This window comes from Aptenodytes patagonicus, chromosome 6 (genome assembly GCF_965638725.1).
Source record: "Aptenodytes patagonicus chromosome 6, bAptPat1.pri.cur, whole genome shotgun sequence".
NCBI classification, from domain to species: domain Eukaryota; kingdom Metazoa; phylum Chordata; class Aves; order Sphenisciformes; family Spheniscidae; genus Aptenodytes; species Aptenodytes patagonicus.
In genome coordinates, this window is record NC_134954.1 from 56,386,272 (window position 1) to 56,406,454 (window position 20,183).

Consider the following 20,183-nt stretch of genomic DNA (forward strand, 5'->3'; position numbering starts at 1 on the left):
ACCAACCTGGATTTTATGCCAGTATTTCTGTGAGTCTTTGTCATAGGTATATTTCATTACCCTCGTGACAACTTTGTTTCTTCCCTTCCTTTGCCAGTGCAAGTGCGAAAAGCAGGGCACAAACCTTCTGACAATTACTATGAAGATTTTGGAATTTCCAGACAGCAAATGTCAGAGGACATTGCCTGTAAACTTGGCAGGCACCCAAAATGTATAACAGGCTAAAATGAGTCCCATAAAAAGAGTAAATGATGTTTGTGCATGTTTGGTAAAGCAGGAAGTTACAAAATAATCATCTTCAGCAAAACATAGTTTCTAGCAATCAGAATTAGAGAGTGAAACTTGGCTTACGGGAAAAGGAAGGAGGAAGTACTAGGATGAGGGGGGATGGTTAACGATTACATTTATTTTGGAAACGAAAGAGAAAAGAGAAGAGAAACCTTTTGAAACCTGGAGTCTGTATGATAGAAAGTGAACTTATCCATACATACGCATACACAGATAGAAAACTCTTCTCTTCTGGAAAATTCATTCCAAACCAATGACTGGATTTCATTAGAAAAGGAAGGAAAAATTGGAGAAATTCACACTCTGAATAAAGCACTACCTAGATATTATTTGTAACATATTTCCACTGAGCTACAGAGGCACTGCTAAGCTGTTGAACTGCGGTACAGATCTTGCACCGTCATCAGGTCCTGAAGAGCCAAATAAAAAATGCAGTTTCCATTTTAATTCCTACTCTAGGTGCAGAGTATCACAGGATTATTCTCCAGACAGAAGAATCTTTAGCATTAAATAAGAGTCTTTTAAAAGGAAAACAAATTTTGACTCTCTGAATGTAGCCAGATGGCTAGCAGATAAAGCAACGGCAGTAAAGCCAAAGATGCATATTTTGAAATAGATCAGCTGATGAACAAATCGTCCCTGATTTCAGTGTAGGCGGGACCCTACATTCAACAGATCTCAGCTTTCCTTCTAATGTCACTGAGTTCATTATACCTGGACAGCATTTGGAAAAGAATATGTTCTGTTGTTCTGATATGGATGGAGACTAAATGCAGGGATATCGATTGAATTACCCTGGTTTTACAGCAGTGTAATTGTTTGCAGGATCTGGCTTCTGGTTTCTAGGTATTTTAGTATTCTACAAATATGACAGATAAGACAGTCTGCTATACTTCAGCTGCTATACAATTTTTTTCATTAGTCTCAATGACCACCTCTTAAAATTAGTCCACTGACTGATTTGTATTCCACAGGGTGCTCATTACAGCTACCGTTAGTGCACAAAATCCCACGCACATAAAAAATTACCCTAAAAAATGGCAATTTCAAGCTTTCATTAGAAGGTCTTTTTCACAGGTTGAAGTCATTCAAGCAGTAAGTAATTAAGACAATTTACTGTAGCGTGTCTGTATGTATTTCACCATATATTCCCACAAGAAAAGCCATGGTAGACACCTACATCAGAATTTTCTTATGAAGCTTTCTTTTGGTTTTGTATTATTTTGGAGATGGGATTGTAGAGAACATGGTACTTGACTCTCCAGTCTGAGCATCCCCCAAGAACATTACACTGCTAGTCCATTTGCATTTGTGTTGATGCCTTCACAGTATCAGAGTTTCACCAGTATTACTTATAGCTAGTAATCCTGCTTAACAGAAGCCAAATAAAGTCACTTCAGTCCAGGGCTGTGTTAATTGCCCTTGGAGGCTCTAGAGGGTACAGTTATAGGAGGCCTGCTTTGGTACTGGTTTCATTTTGTTCACCATTACCTGCCCTCACTGCTTACAGATGTCCGGACTCCTGCAGAGTGCTCTGTACAGATATTGCATTCTCTTTATGTGCAGATAAAGAGGATTTGATGAGGCCACAGTTTCATTTCCTTATACTGACCAGAAAACAAAGAAACCTGGGGAATATACTAAATGTTGTATTAACCACTGCTGTAGGCTGTAAAGACTACAGACATTCCAGAGCTATGTTGATTAGTAATTAGCACAAAGCAGATGGGAAATCATGCTGTCTCCCCAGGAAGTTAATGCAAACTAGTTACAGTATTTATATGTTGTTGAGACTACCCTGCTAAAATGTGTTTTAAATAAGTAGCAGGACTGGAATTATCTTGACATTTCAGTTAAAAATAGGTAAGACCAAATATTGAATTGGAAATTAGCATCAAGTTTATGCTGAAAAGAGATCAGGAGTTCTCCATATTCATAAATGATCGTTCTTGGGTTTAAATCCTATTTAATTTTTACAATGTGTTTTTAAAGGCATCTGCTTTGAATCTAGTTTTATTTGCCACTTCTTAAGAGCACTGAATCTGCTGTTCCTCACTGCAGACCTTGAATGTGATTAATGAAAGATTCTTTCTCAACTTGATTTGGTACTCTGCTACCATATATACCACAGCATGTTGTGTACTTTTCTTATTCAAAAGATTGGATGTTCAGAGAATTGCAATTAATCCTAAAGGCTAAGGAATCTGGGCTGCTTTGGAAAGTTGTTTTGAGATGATCCCACAAAGACAGACAAGGAACTCCCTTCTTTTTGTACCAGTAGGGTTTCTCTCTACCATATCTATCCTTAATATAGGTTTGACAGTAATGAGCATGGAGAAATATGCTCTCTGTTTAGGTGGGCCCAGACATTTTGAGGTTGAGTGGTTGATTAATACATTTGCCTTTTCTGGGAAAAGAATAATCTGCAAAGATGCTCTTATGTGGGCATAACTTAAATGGGTAGTTCTGCTACTAAGTCTGACATCCATGACTATTAGCCTGTCAAGACTGTGAGAAATGCCCAAAACCATGAGAAATTGGAAGAGGGAATGAAATAATTAATTTTTAAAAACCTTGGAATATAAGACTTTCTCAAATCTCATCCTCACGGAAAAAACGTGAGTAAACAGGAGGGCTGTGTTGGATAAAACCTTTGCTGTTTTGATATAAGCAACTTTTTGCATCATGAGTTATGGTTTAGGGACTACGAATCCTTACTACATACACGCAAATGCCTTCCAGGACTTCAAAAGAGATACAAATCTCCTCTGATACAGGAATCGAATTTATTCTAATAGACAGTGACCTTCCTAACTGATACAATAATCATCTCCATCCTCAGACTAGAATAAACTAGAACACAATTTCATGAACTGCATATTATTGTTCACAATTCTCTCTATTTAACAGATTATTTCAAAGAGGATGATCAGAGTGATCCCGAACCCTCAGGGGACGCCACCAGATACTATCAATCTATTAAGAAACACTTCGAGGAGAAAAAAAATGGGTCATCATCTTTTGTGTCCTCCATTGAAGATGAGCAAAAGCCCCTGTTCTCTGGGATAGCTGATTATCCATCTGTAACAGAGAAAACCGCAGAGGTGGACTTTGAAGAAATGGTTCATGCCACAGAAGAAATTCTTATTGACAAAAGAAGCAATTCTTGCAAAGGTAATCTAGCTGATGCTATTTTGTAAATTTGGAGTAGACATCTTTTTTAGTCTAATTATCAAAAATCATTTTCTGAATGGTTCTATTGATTCTTTACATAATATTTACTTTTGTGTTTCCTGAAAGGTTAACAAGAAAAAATATTTTAGATCAAAATTATTATTTCTCAAGAGGATTAATGTAGCTTAATACACTGGCTGTGGGACTGGATTACAGAACCTCCAAAAGGCTATTCCAGGCTTTGTTAATAAATTATCTTGTAACTGAACTTCCTTAGGAAATTCATTTAAACAAACTCTTTAAAATTGCCAACTTGTACTGGACTTCATTGAGTGCCCATGGATGGAAACTGCGCTCAAAGCAGTAAAGAATCTCTCAAAGGGTGTTTGATATGCCAGGGTTTGGCAACAGGAAAAAATCTTAGATAATGAGAGCTAGATAAACCTAGTGATGGTTGCACATGCACAAAAAAGTATATTTTCAGGTAGCTAGTTTCATTCTCTGTATTGACAAGGCACAACTAAAATTAAGTGAAAAAAAATCATAATAGCTTGAAAGAATGCTATCCCATTTTGCTGCACATGTTGGTTAAAAGACACACAGCCCAAATCCTGACTTCCATAAGTAAAACACAAGAACAAAGATTTGGCCTTTTGTAGATGACAAATGATCTAAAACTATTAAGCAATCTCAGTTAATTTTACATAGAGTTAAATCACATAATTAAAATTACATCTAATATACTAAAATATTAATTTTCTCAGTGATGTGAAGGGAAATTAATGAAAAGACCCGGATACAATTTAAATATTGCTGAAAGTTCATTTGTAATTGTTTTGGTCTGCAGGGAAGAATTACATATTTACTGTTTAATGCCGTTTTCCCCAGCAGTTTGTTTCCATTTGCAATGGAAATTAGGCAATTTGACCATTTAACCATCATTCAAGAAACTTTAGGCTTTTAGGCTATAGTTTTAAACAATCCTAATGATTAATCAGGCCAAGCAATGTATTCTTTACATTTCAATGGTATGAATATGTGAAGTCTGGTCTCCTCAGGTTAGTACTATATAAATCTGCACCACATAAACTTGTTGCATACATACTGCAATTTGAAAGCTTACCTTTCCCCTACCAATAGCCAGAAACGTGTCCTTGCAGCTATAGCAACGTTTTCCAAGGCAACCTATTGCAGATTTTATTTGAGCTAAATTTAGCTTATCTAAAGGTTACATATTTTGATTAAGACCACATTCTTTTTTCCACTTTGTGATCTAGCACTTCTGGTAATGTGCGTGAAAGATCATTACCTTCCTTGCAATTTCCATAAAAACTTCAAGGTCAATAAAATAAGATCAGCTTTGATTGATACATGTTTTAAACTAAATTCTTACTCCTGCTATTAATTAGAGATTGATTATAACTTACCATAATAGTAGTTATAAACATAATGACATTTTGAAATAAACTCTGCTTGTATGTATGTATGTTTATAATCCTCATATATTATGGTACTTTATAAATCTTGAATACAAATGCACTTGTATAAAGCTACCGCAATTCATTACCACTGTGACTGATACATATTTAATTATCTTTAGTTTTGTTTTAAGCTTTGGTTATTACTGTCAATGAATGGAAAGTCTGTTAATAATGTATTGGATAATGTGGGCAGAAACTGCATAAAGTTCTCTCTCATAATCCTAAAATGCAATTCTTAATTTTAAAACACATGGCTCTTTTGAGAAGACCTGATAATTTTTCTGTAGCTGGTAATCTATATATTGCAGAAAAATGTTTTTTTCTATTTTCAGTTGGTCGTTATTTGGACTGTAAGACTGATTCTTGAATTGTTCAAGTGAACCAAGTTATACATTTATTTAGTTAGTTCTCAGTCTAGGATTCTTCAAGCCCTGGAAGACCATAGCTGGTTATAAAGTTGTAACTGCTGTTGGGCTTTTCTGGGGTTACTCACGTATGTGGAAGTACCTAAAAAGTTGCTTAGAACAGTACAATACTGTATCTTATAGTGTATTAACTTGCTTATAGTGTATGAACTTATTTTATGATTTGAGTGCCAATTCATTTGCTTTGTCACAAATTAAATGTTTATTGTAATAGTCTAAAAATACATATTCTGGGACCAAAACCAGCTGTGATTTCCCTGGGATAATCTACGACATTGAAAAATATGTGATTTTGTTGAATGATTTATTGTGTAAAATAACAAACAACTTGGTTTTTACAGGACATTAAAAAGCAGTAAAATGTATGGCCTGTATTTTTAGTTTCTACTCCTGAAATTCACTGCTTAAAAGTAAGTCCACTGGATTTACAACATCCATTGCACCCACAACCACAGTTTAAAATTTTGCCCCTGAACTTGTCAGTCTGCTCCTTTCACTTTGCTGAGAACTTTCCAACTTCCTTGGACACTGCAAATTGTGCCATGTGTGCCTGCTAAAACCAAATTACATGTTTCTCTGACACTGTTTTCCTCTTTCCTTCTGTTGGCTTATGTGGCTGAGAAGCTGAACAGGTTTCTGTGTAGCCAAGATGAAATCTCTTTCCCCTTCCTTCTGTTCAGTGCATAAAATCAGTTATAGGTCATGTCACATGAAATTCAAACACTCCCTACAACTCCAGAACACCTTCTACCACCTGCTAACCAAAGATCAGATAATGCAGTAAGCACCTTTCTCTGGTAAAAAAGAGAAGAAAGTCTCCTCCTCCACTTGGAGTCATGTAGTGAGAGCTCCCCTTCCTGGCTAAATCTACTTGAAATACTAAATCTGAACAGGATTTTTTTTTTTTCTTCATTTCTTTACTTAGAGCAACACTGCTCAAAGATGTGTTTGAAAAGGATTAGCTAATAGCATTTGGACAAACCTCTCACATGTCACCCACACTGTATTTTTTTCTCTTTTCTTTGAAACATGGCTCTGGCTGCTATGGTTGCTTAGAAAAATTTCGCAAGTGTGAAACGAATGTAACCTATGCTGAGTTATCAGCATGCAGTGCCAAGAGAAGTGTTAGGAGAAGCTCTGAGCAAACCATTCAGGGACTACTGGGGGATGTGGGATTGAAATCCAACTGCTCATACAACAGAGGCTGACGCTTTATAAGCAGTCAAGGATTTTGTCCAGCTGTATGTTGAAGCAGCAGCCTGAGTGTAGTAAGAACTTTTCATACATTCTGTAACTTCATGCAGTTAAACAATTACAAATACAACCCTAATGGGAGTTGTACTGAACAGGTGTTAAAGTTTTAACAGCCTCTTTTATCCCAGCAGAGGAGAATCTGAGTGGTACTGAGCAATTTTTGACTGTCTGTGTGACAACAGATTCACTCAAAGTAACAAAGGCTTGAGGCGGGAGGGTAGATGTAGAAAAAGCACTGTTCGTCCTAAATATGTCACGTGTAGTCTCTGCAAAGCTCACAGCAAGATCTTCATTCTATATCAGATAGGGGTATGTGCAACTAATATATCCCATGATAAATGATTTGTAACCTTTCACCAGCTTGGTGAACAGGAGAAACAGCCTAGAGCCAGGAATGTAAACTAATTAATAAATGCACAGAGGTGTAAATTAAGCAAATTGAAAGAGGAAGGAGAAATAGCTCAAACCAGAAATCCAAGCAAAAGGAAGGAATGCCCCTGAGTTCTGTTTGGATGGTAAGGTGCAGTGTTTGATCACAGAGATCCAAGAATTGGGAGGGACAAGAGGGATGGAATTTGGGCACAGCAGGTACAGGGTGGGGCCTGGAGTAGTCATCATCTTTTTTTTTACAAAGGGCTGGAGATAAATAAATAAATATAAATGAATCGTATAAAGAGTATGTTTTTATATACTTTATACAGTGTATATACTATATATTGTATATATTGTATATACAATATATAAGGATTAGAAGGGGAACTAAATTCAGCTAGCTAGCTGAAACTCTGAAGTAAGATCATAATTATGCAATTGGGCCTTTTTTAGCTTAAATTAAATTTATTTTCTCTATCTTAATCCAAAGTTTTACCTGTAGTTCAAACAGGAAAAAAGAAAAAGAAAAAAATAATAATTATTATTTACTGTGAAGCTTTGTTTAATATTAAAGTGATCTCTGACTGACCCAGCAATGCTGAATATTTCATTCTTTTAGGATTCACAAATTATTAAACAAAATGAACTGGCACCTTTCACCCCACAGTACTGTAAGAGTCTCTGAGGCATGCTTTACACTACGATGTAAGGGTTGGGTTGGAGACTAGTGATGCTAAAAGCTACATCAATGAAAATCAATTTCCTTTTTGAAAATAATAACCAGTATCCCTTTGCAAGCAGTATGAGCTGAAGGAACAGAGTTGTTCAGGCAGTGTGCCAGCATATACCAATTTGATTTTCAAGGTTTTGAGAAATACTAGTAAGTGGGATGCTTGAGGGGTGCCAACCCCTCTCTGACAGTATGTATATGAAACTATACTTTTATATTGTTTGTTTTTCATCAGATACCACTGATAAAAGAGACTGGGAGCAGGAGAACATCCAGGAGTACCAGGACTCCCCAACTCAGTCAGCACTACCCCATGTTACATGGGGCACCTGTGAAACTGAAAGTGACTTTATATATGGGGAAGTGGAGAATCGATTAGATTTACTTCAAGAACAACTCAACAGGTAAAAACAGAGATATGACCAAAAAAAAGATATGTGTGAAAGTACATAATACAAGTGATATTAATGACACTACAGGAGCAACGAATTTGCACAGGAAGTTTCCAAAAGCATTCAGATCTTCAGAAGCTCAAAAGTACAAAAATATGCTTGATGGGAGTATCACTTTATTGTCTATATGTATTCTGGGGAGCCTAAATACCACCTAAGTTCAGTCTTCCAGATTCTTGGAAAAACTTATTCTGGGAATGCTGAGTACTGAATTTTTGATTCATTGCCAGAATATTCATGTCACTTACCTCTAGGTACTCACATTAACCACTCTGAATTGCCTTGCAGAAGAGCCTCTCTCCTCGACTGACTGTTTAGGAGACCAACTTTTTAATGAAGAAGCTGTAGTGAGGCACCTAAACTTGTTAAATTTAAATCTTGCCTCACCTAGAATGCTGTTCCCTTAACAGCGATTCCTAGATATTTACATGTCCCCAAAATGACAGTTTTCTGTATCTTCAGTATCTGAAGTACTTTTTCTTTCCTGGAGACCCAAAGTAAACCAGCTGCCTTGTTTAAAAAAGACAAATTCCCTTTTTGATGCATTAACTTATTTTGCAACTGTGTCTATAATAAGACAGACATGGGAGTACGCCAAGGCAAAATACTTATACCTGTTACAACAGAAAACAGAGGCTTTCTTTGTCAGAATCCATTATTACCTTTGCTTAGTAACGTCTCTTCCTTCTCTCTTTTGCTCTCTGATATACTACTCTGCTGGCAGCTAAGCAGCATGGCTTATAGCATCTTAAAAACATGGTTACTGAATTTTGATCCATCCTACGCTATAACTTACCATGTAATTTCATTTAATTTTAAATTGCCCTATGCTCAGGTCTGTGGCTTTTTTGTTATTTTCGCTCTGCAATTCCATTACTTTCAATATTTTTCCATGACAAATACTATGACACGCACTCAGCCCTAATTATACTTTAGTAGCTCTTCATTGGCATTCTGTGCTGTATATTTTAGTAATCAGTTTAAAGCCAGGTTAACTGCATGTTGCTTCCTTCATCTACCATAAGCCAATCAAACCATAGTATTTTTTATTTCTGAATACTACATAGTACATTAAAAAGACATTTTTAACATATAAGCCTAAATTGCCGTAACTTCTAATTGCAGTAAAGTCGAGTTACTTAAAATCTAAGTAACTGTAAATGTCACATAACTAACAGTTGCATGTTCCCCATCAACAGTGTGTAGTCTTTTGGTTACATTTCTTTTCCTGAAATCTTAAGCTCTTGAAACTGAAGTTCTAGCTCAAATTTACCCATAGTTTTATCAAATTCTTATGCAAGTTCTCAGTATTTTTTTGAGTGAGAAAATATCATTATTGCTGATAAACTAAGATTTAAATTGTTATGGATTTTATTAAATCATTTTATTCTTTAACTCTTCTCATGTTTTTAAAGCTTTTCATGCTTTCAGGATTTTGGGCCTCGCCAAGTATTCTATGAGTGTAAAAGACAGTATTCTATCCTACTTATGCCAGATCTGACCTGCTGGACTCAAAAAGAAGGTCACTTCTTCCTGACCTTTTCCATGCCAAGTTAGAGGCTTGGCATAACACTCAAATTATTAAATAGATATAGAAGGCTGGAAAGCCATTGTATGAGGAATATGTTCCTAGAGCTATCTCTGTTTCTCCTCTTTAAGCAATTGGAATTTCATGGAGGCTGCGGGCCAAGCATCTAAGGTTCTCCTGTTTGTTCATCCTTGGGTGGCATGACATGGACTTGTTCTAAATTTTGGAGAAAGGAGGGAGAAGTTATATATGCAGTGATGATGAATAAAGACTACCAGAGGTACTCTTTGATTTGAAGTACCAGGAAACTCCCATCAAGTGCTAAAAAAGTAAGGAGGGAGCAATTTTAGAGTTAATGCAAAGCCAAAGACAATTGTTGATGCAAGTCCTCCAATGCTAAATCCCTTTTGTTCACTGAGATGTTAAGGCCCAGGTTTAGCAGATGGAAGCTCTCTGGATGGTGGCATGCTGCTGCTGCTGCAGTATTTTCCCCTGTGGCATCAGCACCATGCTTGTGTGAGATCAGCAAATTTGCAAGTAGCAAAGAACCCAAGGGAGCTGAACGAGAGGGCGAGTAGGGCATGATTGACTATAACATCCGGGTTTGGGCCTTTCTTTATGAGAGCTGATGCCACAGAACCAGCTTCTCCCGATAAAGGAAGAAACAGCATCCTAAATATCCTTTGGTCATACCTTTCAGATTAATTTCATAGATGCTTTTATAAATAAATGACACCGGCAATGGACAACTCCAACATGATAAAAAATAATATCAAACAGTGAAGGACCTGGTGAAAGCAAAAATCTGTCAACACAGGATCAGTTCTGCTGCTGTAGGGAGCCCAAGTAGTAACAGTCACAACATTAAAGGCTGCTGACAAAGATTTGTTGACTCTGTCAGAAGATGAGTTGCAATACAGGAGGCTGTGTATCTGTACTACAGTCTGTCATAGCATGTTCTGCAGCCTTCCAGCAGCTGGGGGGGCACCATAGGCATTACCTATTGCTGAGTTTGTCATGCATCTTGGCAAGACCATTTGAAAATCATTTCAGTGCTATGGAGTTGTAAGTATGAACAACATAAGCAGCTCAAGTGTTTCAGAAGTCATATACAAAGTTATGAAAAGGGAAAAAAAGACAAAAAAGCTACTAAATTTGTACATCAGAAATGTTGACATTAATTCTGAGGCCTGAATAAGTCTGAATAGATTTTCACAGTAAAGAGAGTTGGGCTGGTTTTTTTAATGATCTTGAAAGCATCTTTCATTTTCTAACTGTGGAAAAACACAAATGTGGTTTTTTGCTTATTTCAGTGCATTGTGTTAGCATTGGGAATGTCAGAATTAATTGTCAGATGCATCAGAAATAGCGTCCCATCTTCAGCCAGTACAAATCAATTTAGTTACAATGAAGAGAGTACATTTATTAGGGTCAATTTCAGCCGAAGACCTGGTCCCCTGTGTTACTTTTTGTTGCAAACATAAGGGACAGTAATGAACTCATTCTTAATGTAGCAAAAAGGATCGGAGACAAGCATGCAACAAGATATGTTCTGCAAAGGAAAGGGAGAGACAGCAGGCTTTGGAAGGGCTCAGTACTCCCTCTTCTGTTCTTTCCTATTTAAGACATGGTCATGTCATAACAAGCAATAGTTTGCTTTATTAACAAGCTGCAGGTCCCTCTTGAATGCATCTGTAATCAGTATGTTAAAATATACCTATTCCTGACCATGAGTTGACTGATTTTGTGTTACTTCTCTAGGCTTGAATCCCAAATGACTGCTGATATCCAAACCATCCTGCAGCTTCTGCAAAGGCAGTCAACGCTCATTCCACCTGCCTATAACATGGTGACTGTAGGTGCGGAGTATCAACAGTCAGCAATCCGGGTGATACAAAAGCTTCAGCCTGCAGCATCAATTAAGACAGACAGAAGTTTCAGTCCTTCATCTCAGGTGTGTACATGTCCAATGAGATCAAAAGAGGTTTGCTAATCTTTTTAGCTTATGATGGAAGAAATGCATACCAATCTAGGTGCTTCTTCACTAGTTTAAGGAATGTGAAATTATTATTTTGACCTAGCACCTCCACAGTGGACTTAGATACCATAGTTTCAGCGGCCACATTTTCTGTGAGGGTTGTAGAGATCCATAAAAAATCTTATAATCAGACTGATTTACTTAGTTATCACGCTCTTCACAAAAGTTAGCAGAAATTACAAATACTAGACATGGGCGTAAACCACAAACACTTTCCAAGCATCAGCCCTGCCTGCATGGGTGCTTCTGCCATAGATCCCATTCATGAAGTCCTGAGAAGCACCATGACTATGTTTTCCTCAAGGTAGAGGCCAGACAAGTCCAGCTGGTGGAACATGATGGGTAAACATATATGGAAGTGGGTAGGGCTAAAGCCATTCTTATGTCCAGTCCCTTGCTACTGCTGGAAATATGAACGTACAGAGCTGTGACATACCTGCGTTTCCCAATACATGTTTTCCACCCCACTTCTGTTCAGGAAAAATTTGATGATTTTCCAAATTTTTGGGGGATTTCTGGAGTTTAACAGCTGGGGCAGAGATGTGGCATATTATTTCCAAACAGGCTTCTGCATGTCTAGAAATCCCAAATCAGTCATGTAGCATACGATTAGTAAATCCAGCGTGCTTGGCTGTGTCAGATTCCTCGTGCGTATGCTGGAACACATATGAGCACAGTAAGTCCAACACATCCAGAAGGCATCCGTTTGCATGCATAAAGATTATCAGGGCAGCAAACGCACAGCAGTAGTTTTCAGAAGTGTAAACCCACCGTGCATATATCTGCACAAAACACATACACATATCTGTCTGAACAGAAATATGGCCACCCTCTGCAAACATCAGCAGGCGCACTTCACACTTCACACAAATTCTGAGTTTAAAAGTGAAGGAGAACTGCGTGCTGAGACTGGAATCCAAATGGTTATAATATTCAGAATGATGCAATTCCAGAGCTATGTTCAGAAACAAAACTGCCAATTCAAGAATGTTGAAATCCATCGAGATTGAGTCTCGAGAATATTCAGTCCTTCAGAAAGAGCTATTCATATGCATATCTTGATGGCATATGAGCAAGTCTGAGGCGGGGACAAGATATCCAGGCTTCTACAATTAATCAACGGAATTGCATTCAATTACATTAAATCAAATGCAGTACCATGTAAAAATACTTCAGTACACTGCTTCATTTTCAAACATGGTTTTCCAGCAACCATCTGAATGTGCTAATTTTGAGCAGAACAAGAGCCTGGAAGAGACTCATTTAATTATTACTATCTTGTTTCTTCTCCTTCCTTCCAGTGTCCTGAATTTCTAGACCTTGAAAAATCAAAACTTAAATCCAAAGAATCCCTCTCAAGTGGAGTGCATCTTAACACAGCCTCAGAAGACAACCTGGCTTCTTTTTTAAATGAAGAACGTGACCAGTCTGTAGAGTGTCCCCCGCAGCATTGTAAAACTTCTCTCCAGCCAATTAGGCACCCTTCCTTGCCAGAATCTTCACTAAGCACTGCAGGAATCTTGGGTCTTCATAGGCATGTTTCTGATCCTGGTCTTCCTGGGAAATAATACTTTTATACTACTACTTCACATAAAGTTGTAAGTGCTTTTAATGGCTGTTTTTCCTTTTTTTTGTATTTAAATCCTCTATACTTGACTCAGGGGCTACAAGGAATATACCATTATATGCAAAAGTACTGTATATTTTCCTAAATCTGAAGCTTGTAAGGTAAAGTTGAGCAGTTCTGATGTAAATATATATATATATACACACACACACTATGTTCCAAATGTAAAACTGCCAGCATTCTCAAGGCACCTTATATTTTTATTTTTTTTAAATAACATGCATGTTCTGAAACTACAGTTTACGTTGCATGGAGATTACCATTTACTGCTGTCATGGAAATAGTATTTTATTGTGGACATGTCGTCAGAGCAAATAGGAGACCAATAACAATAATTCACATAGAAAAAACTCCTACTCAACCAAGCTAAAATTCAACCAAAATCTTCTTCTAGCTCACTTCTGAAAATTGATTTATCTTTCTTGTAGTGAGCTTTTTACAATACACCACAGCGATTCTGAATCTAGAGAGAGAATAAGGTAACCGAGTCTTCTGGGTTTGAAACACTTAGGACAGAGAAACCAGCCTCCTTCCAAACCAGTTGAAGTAGGGCAGTGTTTTAACAGACGGGAAAACCCTGCCACATGCTGGGAAGTTTCACCATAGGTTGTATCCACAAAACTGCATTAATTGAACAATTTGTTTCCAGTACTTTTCTTTAAAAAAAAAAAATTGCATCATAGAAGTTAGCTGTCATGAGCAGGCAGGTACTCTTCATCTGTCGCACAAACATAATCAAATGCAATAAATCTAATTTCTATATAATACAGGAGACTGTGTTCCTTTTGTTTGATACAAATTATTAACAATCTGTTTAATTAAAAATAGTTTATACATTTTTGTTTTATAATTATTAGGGTGGTTGTTTGCAGTTATCTGTTTTTACTGACTGGCCCCTCTACAATGATCCTAGATAGGGTATGTACGTATGTGGACACACACATACGCCACGCACACATTCCTGTATGTATGCATGTGCGTATTTTATATATGTACATATGTGTGTACGTATGTGTGTATATATTAATATATATATTAATATATATTAATACATATATTAATATACACACATACACACAACTGTGTGTATATACCTACACTTACATGTAGGAGTATAGATATAGAGCTATATATATATATGTATATATGTAAAATCACTTTCAGGAACAATTGTAAACTTTCTTATTACAAAACGAGTAAGCTTAGCTTGTGTCCAAAGCTGACTACATTAGAATAAAATGATTTAAGGTCCGTAGGCTTTAAATACAGTATGTACTGTATGTGCATAATGCTTTGTGAATACTTAGATTTAATTTTATTAAAATATTATTCTGCTTCAAATGTTGTATTTATTTTAGAAGGCACTGACCTTTTTATTACTGTTTTTAAATATTTAAAAATGTTCATATGATTTTCTAATCTTAAAGCTTTAATGTGAAATTCCTCTAGGAAGAGAACTGGTTTCAGAAAAGCATGTAACCCAGTTAGTGGGGGAGCAGTTAAATTTCAAGTAAAACCAAATTAAACCCTCTGTTCTAAACTGGTGCTACAGAGTAATGCAATAGTGGTCAACCCTCAAATTAATAGATACATATATTATATGTTGGGGTCAGAATGATACATAACATTTTTAGTCATACACAGCCAGTAGATAAACCCAAGGTGGCTGAACCTTCTCTCATTTAAAATTAGTGTGTTGAGCTACTGAGCAAGGCTCTGCTTTACCTTTGCGTATAAAGATACAAAAATGAATTAACTGAATACCTTTGTAAGTGAAAAGAGAAACCAACCCTTCCCATACACGGTCAAATTTTCTTCTGCCTCATGCTACTGTTGATTGTTGAAAGGTCCAAATGCTACAACGTGCTGACTGCTCTTCCTTCTACCACGACGAGGGGAGGTCTGTGCTGCTTAGTGCCTTGCAGGATCAGATCCTAGGTGACAGCATCATTGGGCCAGTCAGAATCTCTGCCTGCATGTACTCCACTGAAACAGGAGTGCTGAATAACAAAGTGAAATAGCTTCTGCTTTTTTTTTTTTTAATAGCAAGCGTTAACAACTTCTACTCTATCTCAATCTAGTAACTAATATTAATGTCTGTTGCAAAGAACAAGCTAGCACATTTTCTAAAAAAGTATTTGTGGTTATGCTGCATTTAAAAGAGTCTGGTATAAATTAAAAATAAAATTAATGAAAAAAGTATAATGCATGAGCATTGCTTTACAAAATGCCTTTTGTCCAATTTTATCACTTGATATTTCACATTAATGCAAAGAGACTGAGCAAAACAAGTGGACTGGGGAAGGAGTGTTGAGGAAGAGGAAAAGCGACAACTATTTCAATTAGTCCAAGTGAAGGAAAAGCTCCATCCCTTACTCCTTTTCTTGGCTCAAAGAGGCTTTGTTCCTTCCCTTCTCTTTGCCTGTATTTATTGAGAAGAAAAATCTCAAATGGGGGCAGCTAAGGGAGACTTTGCGAAGTTATGGAGATTCTAAGCTCCCTAGACATCTGCCAATGAATGAAGAACAAAATGCGAAAGACGACAACTTGGTTGGCAATACTCCAGCTGCCCCTTCCTTGCCAAGAAAGATCTGCCTTCTCAGATACCTTCTTTTCTTGTTGAGGTACCGTGAAGCAGATGAAGACGCACTGCTTCAAGCTTTTTTCTTCTAGAGACAGGTACAAACCATTGTTTTTGGAAATGTGTTAATTTTCTAAACAGCAAAAATTGTCTCTCTTATTGTTTGGGGGTTTTCTTCCTGGGCAGGGTTCCCTTTAAGCCCAGTCTGTTTCTGACTTGATAGAAATGGGTCTGTGTTATCCAAATCAAGCTGGGAATAACGTAAGGGTTGCGTACCCACGCATCACAATACACAGCTGTAACATATCCACAGAGGCTTTCAGGACTTTAGGAGATAAGTCTTGGTCTTGCTTGAGCTTAGGAACACTCATCTTGGCTATTTACATTTAAAACCTGTGGCTACAAATATGTATAAATTATAACTTGTAGATACAGAGAAGTATCCTGGAAATTCAAGAATAGCTAGTGTAGCCAAAGTATCAAAGCAACTGGGACAATCACTCCAAATGTGAGAGGTGAGATGGTACAGAGCAGAACTCTCCTTGAAGTCCATTAGCTTCCACCAGCTGTGGGTCTAGTTCAATGTTTAAAGCAAACGATAGATTGTGTTGCTTTTCAATATTTAAGCTGTGCCGCAACCCGCACCATTTGCATGTGCGTGTCCATCTACATGCACAGATTTACAGTAATACACATAAATCACGTGTCTTGACCTACCTAACTCTGCTATTTCCAGGAAGCATGTGACCAACTGCATGCTTTTCTCTCCTTTCACGTTCCCACCCTTTGTTCACTCAGCGAACACGTGTTTTCTGGTCTCCCACCTCACAGCTGCTGCCCATGGATGAACCTGCCTTCCCTTTTCCTGCTGCAGATTGTGTCCTAGCAATCTCCTCTCTCTGGTGAGCGCAGGTCACTCATCAGAGCTTCCGCGTGACTCACCAACATTGGAAGTAACATCCAAAAAGCTGAAAAGCACTGCTTCGCATGGCCTCTGCCTGCCTGCTTAGGTGAAGCAACTTGAGTTTTGCCCACAGATGAATTCTGTGTCCTCCCGTTTGAGAGCTGCTGAGCTAGCCTGGACACGAATAGAATAGTGAGAAACTGCAACAGCAGCATAGCGGAAGGCAGGATTCCTCAAATGAAAGTTGTGCGTAACACCACACCTGCAGATTAGAAGCTTTGATGTTTCTACACTCTCCTGTTAAATATTCTTACACTGTGAACAGATGTCTACGCTAGTATTTAAGGTTTGACTCTTCATATATTGGCTTAAATCAGAAATAATTAATTCCAATGAGCCAGCAGTTACGTGTTATCACATTTTTCATCAGATTGGGAATTGGGTCTAGTGGGCACCTCCTCTCCATTCATCTACAGAATGATTTTTTCCCCATATACTGAGCTCAGTCTTAAACAGAGCAACAGCTTGTGGTTTTAACAATACTTCTGCAGACACAGAAATTGGCTTTTGGATGTTTCTAAAATGTTTTTGTGGCATCAATATCATAGTGGCATTTTCAATATCACAGTAACAAAAACCGACTTCATTAAAGAAAACCTAAGAATTTTTCTCCACAAAAACATCTGCACAGGTTCCTCAAATGCACCACATAGGTGTGATATATTTCAAGCTAGTTGTACTGAGAAATAATGCATTGCAGTTTGTAATTCCTTGGTACATTGCCAACTTTAAATACTCATCAATAAATACTTTTTACATTTTGGGAGTAGTACTATAGACATTATTTTCCTCCTTACATTTTTCAGAATCCCAAATTGATGGTATTTTGCCACAGCAAAAGCAAATGGCTTCTAAAAGGCTACAACTCCCCAAGTTCTTAGTTCCTGTAGAGGACTATAATTATATTCAGTCACCTGGAATTGACTAAAATCCAGTAAAATTTTGACAATGAGAAAAATGATGAAAATGCACAGACAGTATTTTTGAAAAAGCATTATTCATTATGCTGACATTGTACACGATTTTAGCATCTTCTGACTGTCATATGTGAAGTTCTACCGCGTTTTGTTAATTAAGAGATTAGGCACAATGAATTTCTAGGTAGCAAAGACTTAACTGATCAGAACTCAAAAAACTGAAAGCTGCTGCTTCCAACGAATCTCAGTTTCTAGCTAATGGCAAAGCTATTGTAAGACAGTCTTCCTTGGAAAAAACGTTAGATTAACTTCATCTGTGGACGCTCCAAGCATGACTCGCACTTTCTAGTTATTTAAGGTTAAAAAAAAAAGCCCACATAGTTAAACTGGCATCAAATGTTGATGCATGAAGCAGAAAAACCTGTTCTGCTCAATGCACCGGGTTTTTTTAGTTTTTTCATTCAGACAGGCTTTTAGAACAGGGTAATTCTATTCTTTTAGCATTCTTTCAACCTACATGAAACCAAGCCATTAAAAAAGTTTTAGTAAAACGTAGGATATCCACAAGAGCTTAAGGATAAGCCTCATAGCCAGAAATAAACAGTAGATATCAAAATCTAGTATCTTTTAACATCCTAATCCTTCACAGAAGGTTAGTGAAGACATGAGACAAGCCTAAGTGAAGATAGCTGCAATTCAAACGTCAGCATTTACTCCCCGTTTTGAAACCTGTAGTTGCCAGGTATTTCCAAGAATGAGAAAGTGGTGGCCCAGCAGATGAGACACAGGAACTCACACAGCGGGTTTTACATTCAAGGAGGCAGTTGGAGGCGACCAACCACCCCTCTTGAGTTCTGATTCTCAGAGTTTAATCTCCTCTTTCACCGAGACTAACATTTCTGAGGCTCAGCACCTGTAGCACCGAGCTCTTCTGGGAAGGAAGCAACGCTTGTCACTGAGCCCTGTTACCATGCAGGCTATACATTCACTGCACTGTGCCTGTTGCAGAATAAGGAACTTTGCTTGTAGGAAATTGCTGCCAAATTAATCTTGTGCTATCCTCGGTCAAGTCCAGAGTAATTATGTTCAAGTGAGAGAGAGCTGCCCTCCACTTCTTGACAAACAGAGCCTCCAGATTCGGTACGAGTTAACAGTGGTGTACTAAGGGCATTACAGTGACCGACAAAGCAGGAAACACGGACCTGGTGCCTGCATTCACTAACAGGAGCAACTACAAAGTGAATTAAAATGGGTCTGATAAGCGAGGTCTGTGTGCTGAGGCTACCGGTTTGTGGGTTTGGGGTTTTTTGTTTGGGGTTTTTTGATTTTTTTTTTTTTAATTATTATTTTATTTTGGTTTGTTTTTAAACTGTGATTTGTGACACTACTCAAACCCACACCGTTACTTGCAGCTGCTCCACAAGGTTGCAATCATGCATTTAATAAAGTTTCCAGAGTGGGTGGGGTTTTTTTTCCCCCTTCTTTTTTTGCACACAAACGAAAATGCAAGCTCAACACTCCCTGTTAGTTTACTCTTACCTCATTATCACTAATGCAAACCCCACTGAAATACAGGGGGATGCACTTGTTCGATCTGTAGTATCTAGCAGCCACACACAATAAGCAAGGGACCTAATCTCACTTTCAAATTTAACGTCAAATTTTTAATGAAAATACTGGTAAATTGTAAAATTGATTCAGACTGGAGACAGACTTGGTATGCAGCCATTGGCATATTTTCAACAGCTGTCCAGACACAGAATTGATTTTTAAGTAGCTTTTTCCTTACCTGGAATAAAAAGAGCATGGAGAAGGGCCTTTAACATGATTACTCTGAACTTAAAATTTCCTTCAGTTTTATTAGGAATGATATGTACTTATGTCATACAGCAGTCCCGGTGTCACTTATATACTACATCTACTCTATACATTTTTTCCCCCCCCAAACTTGAAAAAGAGTGTATTAGAAGTTAAACAGCAAATAGCTTAATGAGAGAAAAAATAAACAAGATCCACAGAATAGATCACCCATGAAAATCAAGACCCAGTTTTATCAATGACACTGAAGGAGCATGTCCCAGAGCTTGTAATTGCACGAAGGCATCACTATGGCAAGCTTGCTTTTTCTCACTGTACCTCTATGTATGAGTAGTAGATAGAACTGCATTATTAATGAAGAAACATTTTTCTTCATCTAGCTACTTGGGGGTTTTTTAATGCCCACTGGGGAAGTTCTTTGATTATTAATGAATGCAGAATATGGCTACTCTCTTTGGAATGGAAATTAGATGGACCAAATTAAAGCCTCCCACAGGAGGCATTTGCCCCTTTTATGCATTATTTACGTTTTCT

At 37.5% G+C, this 20,183-nt stretch overlaps 1 protein-coding gene across 6 annotated transcripts in view; it reads left to right on the plus strand.

Moving 5' to 3' along the window:
• The window catches only part of KCNH7 (potassium voltage-gated channel subfamily H member 7), a 249,108-nt gene extending 234,765 nt beyond the window's left edge, over nucleotides 1–14,343 (plus strand). For all 6 annotated transcript variants that reach the window (XM_076342748.1, XM_076342749.1, XM_076342750.1 and 3 more), the window contains 4 exons: nucleotides 3,199–3,462; nucleotides 7,960–8,128; nucleotides 11,466–11,658; nucleotides 13,044–14,343. In XM_076342748.1, the coding sequence (XP_076198863.1) occupies nucleotides 3,199–3,462; nucleotides 7,960–8,128; nucleotides 11,466–11,658; nucleotides 13,044–13,310 (893 nt within the window). In that variant the 3' untranslated portion in view covers nucleotides 13,311–14,343. The remainder of the gene's footprint in view (nucleotides 1–3,198; nucleotides 3,463–7,959; nucleotides 8,129–11,465; nucleotides 11,659–13,043) is intronic.
• The last annotated feature ends 5,840 nt before the right edge of the window (nucleotides 14,344–20,183 follow it).